Here is a 15034-nt window from a genome sequence, read left to right as displayed (position 1 = left end):
GATAAAGCCGAGCATAAGAAAATGCTACTTGGCGACGTGGCACAAATAGGTACTATAGTGTGAAAACTAGTCGGTTCCTCAGCAGAACGGAGGACACCACAGTGAACAGGTATCTTACCCTCCTACTACACAACAAACTGATGTACACCTCATTAAAGGTTGGCGATAGTGGTCTACACACAAGGCCACATAGGAAGTGTTTTTTTACTACACCAGTTATCAAGAGTTTCCTGCAAGGAGCACCAAGAATAGCTTCACCCACATCGGCCCGGACGCCCATGTGGAACCTCAATTAATGCTAACGCAACTTATGAATACACTGTTCAAACCGCTGCACAAGGCACAACAGCAGTTTCTGACCTGGAAGAGCACCTTACTCATTTCAGTCACATCACTACGCAGGGTGAGCGAGCTGCAGGCACTAACCAATGAAGAACCATTCCTGCAAATACGCAGGGATAGGATAACGGTGAGGACAAACGCACTTTTCCTCTCGCATATCATATTGCATTTCCATGTGAACCAAGCTATCCTGCATGACTAAAACACGCCAAGAGAATGCTGCATACACTAGACTTGGGCCGTGCTAGGATTTTTTTTTATAATTCTTTTTATTAACAGTAGGAATCAATATCACAAGGCCAAACGCAGTGCATTCTCATTTCTTATTATGATATGGTTCTTACCCAAATAATAATGTAAAATATCATAACAATTGGTAACTCGTGTCATGTCTACAATGATTCGTCTTGAGCTGGTACTAGTGGTGGGGTACAAATGTTCCCTCTATATTCATTCCAGTCGTTTCAAATTCAGGACCATTTTTTAGGACATCCCCTGGCTACATAGACATATTTTTGATGGAACATGCACCAATCCATATCCCTCTTACAAGCGGAGACAGCAGGCGCCTATGATGCCCCCCATTTCTGAGGAATGTTACGCTTTGCTATTGTCGACCCCAAAGTAACCCAAGTGATCTGTGTGTTATTTAGATCCGTGGGCTCCCAGACATTCAGAAGACATCTCTTAGCCTCCAGAGGGAGTGCATGCGTTAACACTTCGCTCAGCACCTCATGTATCTTCTTCCAGTACTTCTGGACAAATTTGCATTCCCACAGTATGTGGAGGAAGGTGCCTTCACTTCCACAGCCCCTTCTACATTTACCATCTACTGCTCTTCCCATTTGCACCATACAGGGTCCCGTAATGTAGATCCGGTGCAAGATTTTGAGTTGTACTAGCCTGTGCCTCGCTGCAATGGCTACCTTCCGTGGTGAAGCTACCGCTATTGCCCAGTCTTCATCGTCAAGTATTATACCATCTCTTTCCCACTTTTCCCGCAATTTCAAAAGGGGGTCTCCAGAGTGATTCACTAACTTTTTGTAGGTGAGCGAGATGGCCTTTGTTGATAAATAGCCATAGAGGAGTCTGTCCTCAAGAGGTGTGGTGTCAGGGGGGTCTCTCCCTTTTGGAGGCAGGATTGCAAGGCGTGGCGGACTTGTAAGTATCTAATGTACTCTGTAGGAGCAAGATCATATTCCTGTTTCAGGGCTGAAAATGACTTGACCTCACCCTCAGGGCTAGGTTTTACTACCTAGACAGGACAAGGGAGATCAGAAGGGGAAGTCATTTCTTAGTATTAATTGCAAACCTCAACAAGAGCTCACTGGTAACAGAGACCATTGCAAGATGGGTATTTAAAACAATCCAATTGTGTTACCAGAAGGCGGACAAATACCTAGAGGAGAAAGCTAGAGTGCACCGAACAAGACGGAAGGTATCCAACCTTGGATTCCTAGCAAACATGTCCATAAATGACATGTGTATGGCAGCTGCATGGTCATCAATACATACTTTCACAAAACACTAATGTGTGACCGACCAGATAAATAAGGCGGTACAAGTGGGACTGAACTGAAGCATTGGCTAACAAGCTCAAGCTCATTTTAATACCACCATAAACAGTAAACCATAACAGCGCTACACAATTATTGCACAGTATGTGAATCCAGAAAGGATTCATGCTGTAAAACCAAATTGTTTCTTACCAGTGGTAGTTTTTGGAGCTTGAAGAATTTTCTGAATCCACATGCGTCCCTTCACCTTCCGAGGAAATTATATGGGATAAAGAAGGAAGGATGCTACAATTCTGAAAAAGTGAACAGAAGCCAGCCAATACAGGAGAGTCACCAAAGGGGAAAAAAGAATCTGAAGATTGTGACCGCGCACAGAGGCTTCCGGGGCGCATGTTTGATTTCACAGGGGGAGAGACATTGCGCCAAATGGCTAGAGGCGACGCCCAGGGAAAAGAAAAGAGCTTACAGGATGTTTCGGTACCCAACCTTTAGGTAGTGGAATAATGCGCAGCATGAAAATCCAGAAAATTCAAGATGCAAAACTACTTCTGTTAAGTAACCATTTAGTTAATCTACAGAACCAACTTGGAGAGCCCAATAAACAGCAGCTTCTAAAATTCATGAAACTACATGACACAAGTTTCAATATACATAATATTGTTGTTCAAGACAAAAGAGCCCCCCTTCCCCTCACTTTTCGTCTACCCAACTTTCTCTGTTCTCTACCACTTTTTACAGCTTCTGTACTCCTCTGCATGGTGCCCTGTTACCTTCTTCTCTTTGACACCTTACTACCTTCTGTTTCCTCTCTGATCTCTCCTTTATTCTGGTTCTTATGCCCTTCCTCTGTTCCTGCTCTTACGTTCTTCATTTGATTCTTCAAGCATTATCATTGCTTGGTATTGAAGACCGCTTTCTAAAATGGTTCTGAATCATTTAACTGAATTTCTTTGCTTTTTATTTACTTTTCATGCTTGTTTCTCAACTTCATCTCCTTTTCTCTTCCTCCCATACCCCGTATTCCTACCCTTGTACCTCTTCCTCTTACCACTTTCACCCTCTGCTGTTCTCCCGCTTCTTCACTTCAATTTTCCTCTTTCATCGTGTGCTGACTTACCCGATCTTCCACTGTGGATGTACCTTGCCTGCTTTTCTTTCTAAATCTCGGAGTAGAAGCGCCCAGGAACTGTGGAATTGGACTCGCGATCTCTTCTAAATTCTTCTGGATACAGCCTGGTACAGTCTGCTTTTCTTCCCTATTGCTTACACATCTTAGACCTCTGACCCTGTGGTGGAGAATTATTCAAGTTCATTTAACCCACATACATGTGCAGACCAACCCACCCATTCACAGATCTGCTATTACACCCGGACAGGCAAGAACGTGAGTGATGAGAGAATGGACACACCTATACATAGTAGTCTGGTAGGCAGCCTTATGACGACTACAGGCAAATGCTCCACTACCAACAAACAGTAATATGCGACCAACAAACTGGTCACTTCATAGCATGGGTAGTAAAGGGTGTAGTCACTTTCACTGTGTTGGGGTACACTGCTTAGGTACTTCAAGCACCTCTTGTTTAAAGTAGCAGCTCATCTGCTGTCAATTTCATCATCTCTGCTATAAGTATCAGTAGAATAAGAATATTTTTTAAATGTATCCCTCGTACAATCTATAGTTCATCTTATATTTTATGAGGAAAGCGGTCATTGTACCCTGCCCTGTTCAGCACGTAGGGAGACTTATTTTTTTCTTGATGTATAAGAACTATTCCTTGTAATACTAGCTTATTTTTCACACACTTTTTCTTTAACCTGCCAATGTACCTTTTCCTTAAGAGATTTTCCCTGTTTGCTGACCTTATTCATATGCTTGCTAATTTTGCTAATTTCTTTCCCTTTGATTACTTTTTTCCTTTGCTAATCATTAAGCCATACTGTTCATTAGTCCAATTGGTTACTTGATATTGTGTCCCCATTATAATGGAACCGGTCTGACAAACTGTGCTTTTATTGCTTTTAATACCATCTGATCAGAACACTTCAGATGATACACAGCTGTAATTTCCAGGCCATCTCGAGCTGCTACCAAATTTGAGACTTGATCGCTTTCAACTTTAATATTTGAGGGATCCAGTCTCAGCCCTCTGCCTGGACAGGACTCCTTAGGATCAGATCTGTACAAAATCATCCTCAGTCAACACTCCTCTTTGAGCATATGGTGGGCTTATTTCTGTGTCTGTTGGTGCCGAGGTCAAGCTTCACCAAAGCTCTTGATGCTGAGGCGATTGATCATTACTGCGGCACAAACTTGTGCTGGCAAGATCTGCTGTGGTGGACATTGGCAATATCGGCTGTTTTTGAACATTCCTAAAACAGTACAAATTCAAGAAAAAAAATGCACCCAGCCCCAGAAGGGGACCTGCCGAAGGCAGATAAAGTGGCATATAATGTGGCAGGTTAGGGATAAAGTGACATTTAGAGACCTATGTTCTACTGCAGGAGTAGATGACTATTTGTAAGAAATATTTATTGAATAACTACTAAAAAAAATGTGAAGAAAAACGATTAAAGGCACAGCAGAGAAAAATGGCATTTAACCATTTCATCACAAGTCTTTGGATACCCCGATTTTGCTGCATGAATGCTGTCTTCTGGACTCGAATGTTGTGTATTCTATTATTCTGCCGCCTAGTGGTGATGTCTGGAATTGTTTTTATTTTTATTTTTTTTGCGCTGGATGTCTGCCACCCTTTTGTATGTCCGTACTTTTATGACGTCAGACATGGCCTCCATCATCTTCAAATTTTCTTTTGTGTTTTTGGGTCAATAAGCAAAGATCAAAAGTTTTTGACGAAGCAGCAAACAGAACCGCTGGAAAAACAAATGAAGGACTTAAGAATGACAGATAGCTACTAGATTTACCAGAATGTTGGTGAGTTGAGTGGGGAACCTGACCGTAGGTTCTGAAAATGTATATCTGGGAGGCTGGAACAGTCTAGGGAAATGGTGCCCCAAATGCCAAAATAAGTTTGCACAAAAGGACAATCGCAAAGTCTGCAACGTCGGTCTACCCAGAGCCACAGTGCTGAGGGCTGGGAGGTGTGTACCAAGTTCCAGTTGAAGACAGTCGGAGCCAAGAAAAAGGTTGGCCCAGTACACCATGATGCATACGCAGAAGAAACAGCTTCTTTTCATCTTGTGCCTTTGTATCTCCAGTGATGATAAAAACAATGGAGATACCGAGGTGGGAGAGGTCCGATATGTAGGACCGGTTTGCCAATCCTGAAAAGGAAGAGCCAGTGAAGAAGGTGCAAAGAGAAGAAACACAAGAGACCTACACAGGTAACCCCTCAAAGACAGTGGGCCTGAGGCACAAGCATGGAAGAGTGATCGAGCCCCCCCCGCTGATAGTATGGAAGGCAGGGTTGGATTATTATATGGGTCTGGAGCGCCCAGTATTTGAGGCCCGAGGATGCCCCCGAAAACATTACAAAGTTTGGAAGAGGTGGGCGGATTATAGGGATTTGACTCTGGTGCCCCCAGTGGAACCTGACGATGGTATAGATTTGGAAGATGGAAACCAGGCCTGAGGAGGCGCATGTTTTCTGGCTTTATACGAACAGTTACTTAAGGCTAAATGTGATTACGTGTACTGGGTTAGGGAGGGATAAGTGGTGGGTAGGTGGGTCATTGGGTGGACGCGGGTGGCGGGGGGGATAGGTGGGGTTATTTGAGATTGGGTTTGTGTAATGCTCATACATGTTTTGATATTTGGCAGGAATCTCCTGACTGTGGAGAACTGCGTATATGCCTTACCTGATCAATAAAATAAAAATTTTGTTGTGAAAAAAAAGACAGTGGGCCTGAGACAAAGCATTCGAACTGGAGAAAAGAAATATGGCACCCACCCTCGACCCTGAACAAAGAGCGCTCAAGAAAAAATGGAAGAAGCGCTGCCACCCTGCTGAATGTCTGCAATCTTCTAAAAGAAGAGGGATTTTGACTAATCCCCGAAGGAGTTTTGAATCTCTCCGAGACCTTTTGGAAGACAAAGGCAAGAAGAGGAGCAAGTAGAGATACAGCCACCGACTACACCCGATCCACAAGAAGTGCATGAAGTATTCTGCGAGAAGGAAAAGTAAGAAAAGGGCTCTTTCCAGTACTTTGAGCGCACAATACAGGATTGGAAATACCACAACCCCAGTGGAGGATTTACTACATTCTTATAAAAAGAGCTGCCAGCACCAATGTGGTTGCAACTAGAGGAAGAGCAATTACAAGCTTGTCTTCTGCTGGAGCCTCTAATACCATCACAAAAAAACTGCCAATAGCCACCATTGCTTCCAAGTTTCCTGGATCAGGGTAAGAAGGTCTTTACGGAAACTCCTCATGTAAGGAAGGTTCCGGTTAGATAAATGGTTCAAATACTCATTTAAAGACCCCAAATATCTAAAGGGCAATGTAGTGGCAGTCTGAATATTAGAGACCACTGCCAGGTTAAGAGCCAGTGCCCTGGCAGTTGCATGTCGTCCAGGGAGAAGGGAGACCAAAGAGAGGAGATGGATGGACGCATTGTTGAGTGAGTCGTTGCCACCCAATGGAGAATACCCAATTCTAATACTCCTTTTCGACACGGACATCAACAGTGGGAGGGGATAAGAGGGAGTTGAGGCAGCTCCTCCTAGATCAGAATAATAAGAGTGCAAACACCATCATCCAAAGAGGGCAAGACAATTCCTCACTTATGGTCTAAAGTCATCCTTAGGACCTGCAGACACGGCAAGTCTTTGTAAGGACATTATCGTCAGGAGAAACACTTGGTTACATGACTTAAGGTTTAAGCAGGTGGTGCAGTAGACTATGATAAACTCCTTCACAGGAGAACATCTGTTCGGCACTGCAGTGCATGACCCTCTACAACAGATAAAAAAGGACACCATTACACCAAAGGCAGTGGTAACTCAACATGTTCATGGCCCTATGAAAAGGGGTTCTGCAGCAATGAGGAGGCCTTCAGGAAGAGGAGAATGTCAACACAGCACTCCACAAGCATTTTTCTCTACACAGCGAGTGCAACAATCTACAGCCCCACAGTGGCAATCCCCCTCAACACTTTAGGCCCACCCTTTCGAGACAGGGCCAGTTTCAACCGACATCGTAACCGAACCCTACAGAGTTCTCTGTATTAGCTTTACAACAAAGCAGACAACATTCTCTACGCTCCCTTTTTGAGACAGATTCCGATAATGATGGCGACCAGGGTGCTGAGTTTGCTCAGCCCTATACGGACGATAATTAGTACGAGGACTTGAAAGACCCTGGTGGACTAGATACCTTTTCCCTCCTCCAGGAAAAGCTACGGAAGAATCTGCCTCCTCGGCCATAGTTATGAGTTCGGTGGCCGACAGAAATTCTTGATATTAAATGTACTGACTGAAATCCTGAAGCCTGGCCAGATTGGTTCTTAACCTCTCCTCCCATCCCGTGAGACCTTGACAGCTATCCTCCTAGGGGCTTGTGTTAAGCTTTGCACCGGTCCTCCAGTTAATTGTCCGATTGCTAGGTGCCACAGTCCTGCTCCGGGCAACTTGGCCTTTTGTTTCCCTGCACCAGTCTCCAGAGAGTTTTGTGGTGCATTCTTCCACTAGCTAGACCAACCCCAACAATTTCCTGACCACTCCCTCTGATGGGGAACACGAGTGTGGAGACATTTGGGTGGAGGTTATTCTTTTCTGCCAGTTTGGCCCCCTGTTCAGTTAATGTCTCTTGTATGTGAGGCCGCTACACACTGTCCTGTGGGACTCAGTGGTGGAAGTATTCCAAGCTGTTCTGGAAGACCTTCGCCCTGTTCCAGGCAATTCAGAATGGTCTTCAAGTTGCCAAGTTCATGATTTGTTGCGACTTGAACACCACTGCCTCCAGGCACAAGTATCTCACTTCGCTGCCATTCCTGGCTATGGTTCACTGGGTTCTCAACAATATCCAGTTCCTACCGATGGACATGCCGTTTGATGGAACTCACCTGTTTGGGTACAAAGCCAGCTCTTCCTTTGAGTACTTTAAGGAGAGTAGGGCTACTGACAGTTTTCTTGGTCTTTCTGTCGATCCTTGCCAGCAGCATCAATTCCACCAGTCCTTTCACTGTTTCGGAAGAGGTGTCCCTACTGACAGCCTTTCCCACCCCAGTAGAGAACTCAGCTGTTTTGCAGATGACGCCATGATATCCATCGCCCCATTGGCGAAGGTCAGTGTGACGCCTGGTCCACTCCCACTCGTGCAGCCCCACCTACCAAACCTCTTTAGGGTACCCTTGCAAGGTCACAGGCCCATGGTGAGAAGCAAGTTGGACAGGATTTTAAAGGGTGGTGGAGGACTTGGTATGGGCGTTCAGCACTACAAAGCAAGAGATCACTGACAATAACCCATTTCGAATTAATGAGAGGGAGAGATTCCTGTTCCAAAATGGTACCCTCGTGGATGAAAGAGTGGCTAACAAATGGTGTGGTGGAAAAGCACGACTCCCAAGTTATCAGGTATAAATACCAAGTGTGCAATGGAGAAAGGTGATTGGGACAAGACTAAATCTGGAAGGGTGTTAAAAGGGTTGGCTAAGTTTAACAGCCCTTATAAAGTGGAACAGGTACATAAGTATTATGTTGTCTTGGAGAATGGTGAGCGGTGTAATAAACGCAGAGTGCCATTATTCCAAAAGGGTGGGAGTTGTGATGAGAAAACGATGGAGGATTTGCAGTGGCTACATGCTGATGAAAGATTGAGAATTTGCCCTGGTAAAATGGAGGATAGGTGGTGCTATACCTTCTTCAGGAGACTCCAAGGTGGGAAGTGCCAGAGGGAGGAGTGAAAGGGATCGAAAACCCCTCATATTTGAGAGATTGTTTATTAAGTAGTGATACTACCACCTAGCACAAGCGTCAAATTCTGGTGAGCTTTAAAGTATTCTTTGAGTTGCTTTGCAATTTGCTTATGTAGTTATTTCTTTTATTGTGTTTCTAGCTTGTTTTGTTTTTAGAATGCATCTGTCTCTCGCTATGCAATGACAGAAGGAACGGAAGGGGCTTATCTATTATGAGCATGAGATTGGGCTTGTCCTTGTCTCGTGCCTTCATTGTAAGGGAAGCCTGACTCTACCGGATTCCATACGAATGTTCAGCAGCAGGGTTCTTTGTTGGGCAGATGGCCACTGGCCAGCATGGAAGCGGCTGCTCTTGACCATTTTCAATGAAATAAACCACTTACCTCCATTGGCTTGGTGTCAGGTGTAAATCCTTCACATCACTCTTCATGTGAATCTGTTGGATGTACGTTGCAAAAGGAAATGTTACTGGTATCACTAATTTTACAGCTTTAAGCCCTATATGCACACATGAGATCCTGCCACCTCCCCAGTGAAGAGTATGAGCTTATTCTTTTCCAATATACCCTAATATTCATTCAGAGTATGTCATGGAAACATAACATGACGGCCTGAAGGTGCAATCACTACAGCGTTAGGAGGGCAATGATGAGCTTCAGGTGGTAAACAGCTGTCACCCCTCATCCAACGCGGTTGTAACAGCGACCGCCTTGTGATAGCGCATACCATTACCCTGTAAGTCGTTACAATGACTTGCGTAGGGGGGAGAAGGTGTTGGATTTAAAATCCAACACCTTCCCTACAGTCCGCACAGACTGGAGTTGGAATAGTACATTTTACTATTCCAACATCCAGCGCCCCCCCCCCCCCCCCGTTCCGCAAGTCGTTGTTACGACTTGCGGGGTAATGGAATGCATTGTTACAACGCAGTCGTTGTAACGACCGCATTGTAAGAACATGCGGGGAAATGGTATGCAGGGGAAAGCGGCGTACTCGGTTCAAGTTGATACTTAGGTGTATTAACTCCAAAAGTGGTTGAGTCACAAAAATTTACGTGTAAACAACTAATTTTTCCAATTACTAGATAATATTTGAGGGGGAGTGGAAGTGGGGTTGGCTATGGAGCCAATAAACAACAGCATGTGAATCTAAAATGAACTCAATCTGAAAAACTATTATCACAGATAAGTAACATTTTCCTTCTTTGTCACGGGCACACAGTGGTGTAACGAAAGTTGAGGGCCTGCAACCCCTCCTCTCCCTTCCCCCTGTGTGCCAAGTACATGGGCTGGATCCCACCCTCTGGACCCAGTCAGCAGCTCTGAGGGCAGGGGTCTGTGCACAGTGCCAGAGACAGCCCCATCGAGCTTTGGAGGGTCCGTCTAGCTCGGGGGCTATTGTTATGTCACTGTGGTCACTGGTGTGTGTGTGTCTTTATCACCCTATTGTGATTTTCACAAATCCTGTTGTGGATTTCAAAGTTATTGCACCTTCTCTACTGCTTAAACGATATGTTTCTGGCACGTTTCAAAAAGAAAGTATCTCTGCAGGTGCCCACCCCAAAAAGGTTTTTGTAAATTGTCCTGATCTTGACTACTACTTATCCGTTTTGTGAGTTTTTTGCACTATTTGTATCGCTCTCTTACTGTCCTTTTGTGAGCATTATGTTTCTACGTCGCTTTTAGGGTGACTCACACATGGAATATACCATGGTCTTGTACATTTGGTACTGCTCAGTTTCCTGACTATCTCCATATTCATGACAGGGTGATGCTGAGTTTAACCGCATAATGGCCATTGTGGATCCGAACTCTACGGGAAGTGTGACGTTTCAGGCATTCATCAACTTCATGTCCCGGGAGACCACAGACACCGACTCTGCTGACCAAGTCATTGCCTCATTTAAGGTTCTTGCTGGAGACAAGGTGAGATTATAAATACATTAATTCTGATACCCTGTCTTGCTTATTCACTTAGACTGATTTTATTGATAGTTTTTTATTGTTCGTCAAAAATTATTTTTTTTTTTTCCCCCTCCAGAATTATATCACGGCCGCTGAACTTCGCCGAGAACTGCCGCCTGACCAGGCTGAATATTGCATTGCACGGATGGCCCCCTATCAGGGACCGGACGCTGTGGCTGGGGCACTAGACTACATGTCTTTCTCCACTGCACTCTATGGTGAGAGTGACCTGTGAGAAGAGGTCAGGTCACAGCAGTAAAGAGGGATAGCACAAATCTCCCATCCCTACTTACATTAAAGAAAAAAAAAAGGAAATCGAAACGCAACCATGTTCGTCTGAGCGGCAAAGGAATTGCGGTCCTTAGTGTATGCTGGGAATAGGAACACATTCCACCAACTGCTACAGGAAGCCCAACTCATTCCACCAATCTCTGCAGGAAGCCAGATTCGTGTTATGCTTTCAAACTTAAAGCGCTGTGTGCCACCCAAAGGCCAGTTTTTTCTGCTCCTTGCTGCTGCAAGAGGCCCACAATTATTGATGCACTTATTCTAATGCATTCCATTGCTGGAGACCAATCCATTAATCTTCAATGACTGCATATTCCCCACAGTGCTGCAGTACTTCGACCACATTGACTTGCAGGACTACCAATGCATTAGTTTGACCAACCTATTCAAGTACATTCCACGGATGCCCTCTAATTTCTACAGGAATCCCAGCCACTGACCGCAACAACCTGCAGCCCTGGGGTTAATACGTCAATTTGCACCACAGTTGAATCTGAGGGGTTATTAGTCTACTTTATTGTAGTTACTAACAGAAATGGGTTGGTGTGTGCTGACTTTCTTGTTGCACTGAGGTAGTTAGTGCTGTCCTCCTTGTGCATTATGGTGCTTTTTTGGGCGCTATCCACCATCACCAGGGTGCTTTTGGGTATTTTTGTCTCGGTTAAATTGGAATTGATGGTTGGATGTAAGAGGGATTGTTTCTTGAAATTAGTAGTATAATGGGATAGTTACTGATGTCACCAGGGCGAAAAAGGATTGCCTCTGTTGCGAAGATTCCCTGCATTTTGGCATATCATTTTGGCGATCCCCACAGGCTTTAACATTGAGGCTGTATCTATGCAATGGCTGTTCGGGTTGATCCAATAGACATTTATCTTTTATTCATTTTTTTGGGTAGGAGGGCTTGAAGGTTTATTTTATTTGTTTTGTAAGCAAACTTGGAAACTGCTTCCCCTTCTCGATACTTCAGAACAAAAGCCGCTTGTGCCAGATTGATTCTGGCTCCCTTTATAAAAAAATATATATTCCTGTGAAGAGCAGATATCTTAAGGTGAGACAGTGTTGTAGTCACAGCGTTAATCATGGAGGCAGTTATTCCGGAATAGAAACGGGGTGATTTAAAGAGGTTTGCTCTAAACTCGTCTTTAAACACAAATTATGTAATTTCCTTGCCGAGATGCTTTTACGAAGTGACAAACCACCCACAACACTATAACCTGTTACAGATGATCAGGCAATCGCACTAAATCCCTATTTCACAACTTGTTACATTGAAACGACTGTGCCCCATTGCTAATATACCACCAGTATGGGGACAGTCTTCAGCATTTGGTCAACTACTCAGATACAGTGCGGCAAAACAAAGACTTAAGGTCTGTGCTTTTATGTGCTGGAGACCACGGTCTTGGCACACAGTGGATCCTTGTGCTTGCTGAACACCACATTCTGTGAAATGCTGGTCTTAAGTGATGCCCGTGCTTAGAACTATTTTACCTGCTAGTTAGTGCTGCTGTGCCTAGAGTGCATTGTTGCCTTAGGTCTTGAGTTGCCAGGCATGATTCTAGGCTTTGCCTGCTACAGACACTGGGTGGGTCATTAGAACAGTTCACTGTAAGCATTATGAAATCTTTGGCTTCATGTGTTGCAGGCGCTAGTGGTTAAATGGCCTCTTTAGCTGGTGCATTGTGCAGCACTACATTGCACTCTCGTGCTTTGGCACAATGGGGAATTTGCACGTGTGTTTTTGAGGGTGGCACTTTGACTTTTGCTTATTTTTCATAATTGTGTTGATCTCAGATACATGGATTATTTTTTGTGGCACCGCTATTTTCCAGGAAGATGTTTTTCTGAGGACCAAAAAAGGGTTACCATTTACTTATTAACTTAGGGATTTATTATATAATTATATATTCACTTAGCAAACATATATTTGCAGTTTTTCCTGTCTTGTAATTAAAATATTGCTGATTATTGTAACAGGAAAAGTCTTAATAACATTCCAAGCCTTGGCCTATATATATATATTTTTTGGAAATGAAAGTGTTACGTGAACGTTTGATTACGATTCGGCAAAGTGCTTTAGTTTAGACAGGCACCAAGAGAGCACATTCTCTTTGCATTGACTTTCTACTATTTGAGGTTCTTGAAGAATCTCGTCTTGGCAAATCAATAAAATGTGTAATATTTTTAAGGCGGTTTTGTCCTTTATTATTTAAACGTAAATGTAGAATCCTAGTGTGTTTGTGCTCCACGGGGCATATACTCTACAAAAGTAGGTTGGAAAAAGTTTACTTTATTAACTTCTACATCACAATCTTCCAAGTAACCATTGAAGACATTGAACACTGTGCTTGGTTTGTAAACAGAAAACCCATTAAGTTGTTGGGCTCAAAGTTGTTAGTATCTTGCTGCTGGCACTGCTAAATACCAAGGATGCCTACTCTTGATACAATCTCATGCCTCCTTCCAAAAACCTACACTTTCTCTATCTCGATGTTACATTCTCCTTTTCTTATCGTTCCACCATACTACTTTCTTCCTTTTCTGTCGTTCTTTTTTCTACCTTTTGGTCTAAGTGTGATTATGAAAACTATGTTCTGTTCCCAAAGAAGTCATTTCCCACCACTTACAATCACCAGAACAATCTTGAGTTAGTAAAGTTGAAAGAACTTGAGTGGGAGAGTAGGATTTAAATAATGTAATTATTTTAAAGTATAAGTTATGTACATATGTATGGTAGGAAATAGTAGGAAGCATTTGAGATCATTACAGTATGTTGGGTAAAGGGGGAGATGATGTAGAGAAAGTATTTCTTGACAAAAATGATGGCTAGATGCAGCAAATCGACAAATTCCAGCAACATGCGCTAACCCCTTAGGTCCTAAGTGCACTCTTAACCCGAGTGCAGAGCCCCACACAGTCTTTTTAAAAAAAAAAAAAGATATTTGTGCTGCTTACTCTTAATGTTTTGCCATAAAATGTACCTAGGCCAAATTTGCATACTTTTTCCCCACGCGTTGCAGATTTTAAATGTACTGTAGGTTTGTGGATTCCTCTGGTGAGACCCATGAACATATCCAAAATGCAGCAACATTTGTAATTTTGTTTTGAAATGGTGAGTATGTGCCGAAAGTATTTTTTTTCTTCCTAAGAATGGCATCAAAAGGTTTGCTATTCCAAAATCCCACTCTTCCCAGCTTTCAGGGACAGGCAGAGCTGTGAACAATATATTATTCACAGTTTTTGCATTCTTCTAACTGATAAGTCAATTTTTCCTTTTTTGTGCTTTTTAACTACATTAGTTTATGGTGGAAGCCTGTATGAAACACGGTGGGTGAACGTGGAAAGGTATACATTTCTGAAAAGTAGACAATCCAAATTCAGAAAGTTATTTGTGTAGGTCACCATTTACCAACGAAACAAAACGTTAAGATAAACTAATGACAATAAGTAGGGAAATCTAGAAGTAGGTTACCGTGTTTGAACCTAATGGCTGATCTAAAAAAGTAATACATTTTTACGTCCGTCAGTTTCTTCTGTTCGTAGGTATAGAACATTTGCTGTTTGACTAAAAACACACAATACCCAGAGCCATCAGCGTAGCTTGAAATATTTTTTTTAATGTGTGCCGACCATGCATCAATGCATATGGTAAAATCAAATGAACGGAAAATATCTATGAAGAAAATCTGTGGATTTTTTAAACTTTTCCAAGAATATGCGTTTAGGATAAGGGTTATTTGTACACCTCTTAATTTGGGTTTACCCTTAATTTGATTTGTTGCAGAATGTTCTGTCATGCACATTGGCTTACTTTTGGAAGCCAAAAATGGAGAGATATTCCGTAGATGATTACAAATGTTCTACTATTCTGTGTTCCCTCACTTCTCCTGATATAAAAAGTGGTATCCTCCATATGTGGGTGTGCCCATCACCTGTGGACCGAAAATGCAACATGGAAACATCAAAATGTTTCCTTTAAAATTAATGTCTTCTAAAGATATGCGTATCTGCAATATATAGGCCCGGGCTCGCCTATCACC

General features: G+C 43.1%; 1 protein-coding gene across 1 annotated transcript in view; it reads left to right on the top strand.

Moving 5' to 3' along the window:
* Window positions 1-13182, top strand: part of LOC144782059 (alpha-actinin-4) — a 280125-nt gene extending 266943 nt beyond the window's left edge. Inside the window, exons 20-21 of the mRNA XM_078661201.1 lie at window positions 10506-10664; window positions 10780-13182. Coding sequence (XP_078517327.1) covers window positions 10506-10664; window positions 10780-10938 — 318 coding nt within the window. The 3' untranslated portion in view covers window positions 10939-13182. The remainder of the gene's footprint in view (window positions 1-10505; window positions 10665-10779) is intronic.
* The last annotated feature ends 1852 nt before the right edge of the window (window positions 13183-15034 follow it).

The sequence above is a fragment of the Lissotriton helveticus genome, chromosome 9, assembly GCF_964261635.1.
Source record: "Lissotriton helveticus chromosome 9, aLisHel1.1, whole genome shotgun sequence".
Taxonomy (NCBI): Eukaryota; Metazoa; Chordata; class Amphibia; order Caudata; family Salamandridae; genus Lissotriton; species Lissotriton helveticus.
The sequence above is the reverse complement of the archived record's forward strand: the minus strand, read 5'-3'. Positions and strand labels throughout refer to the sequence as shown.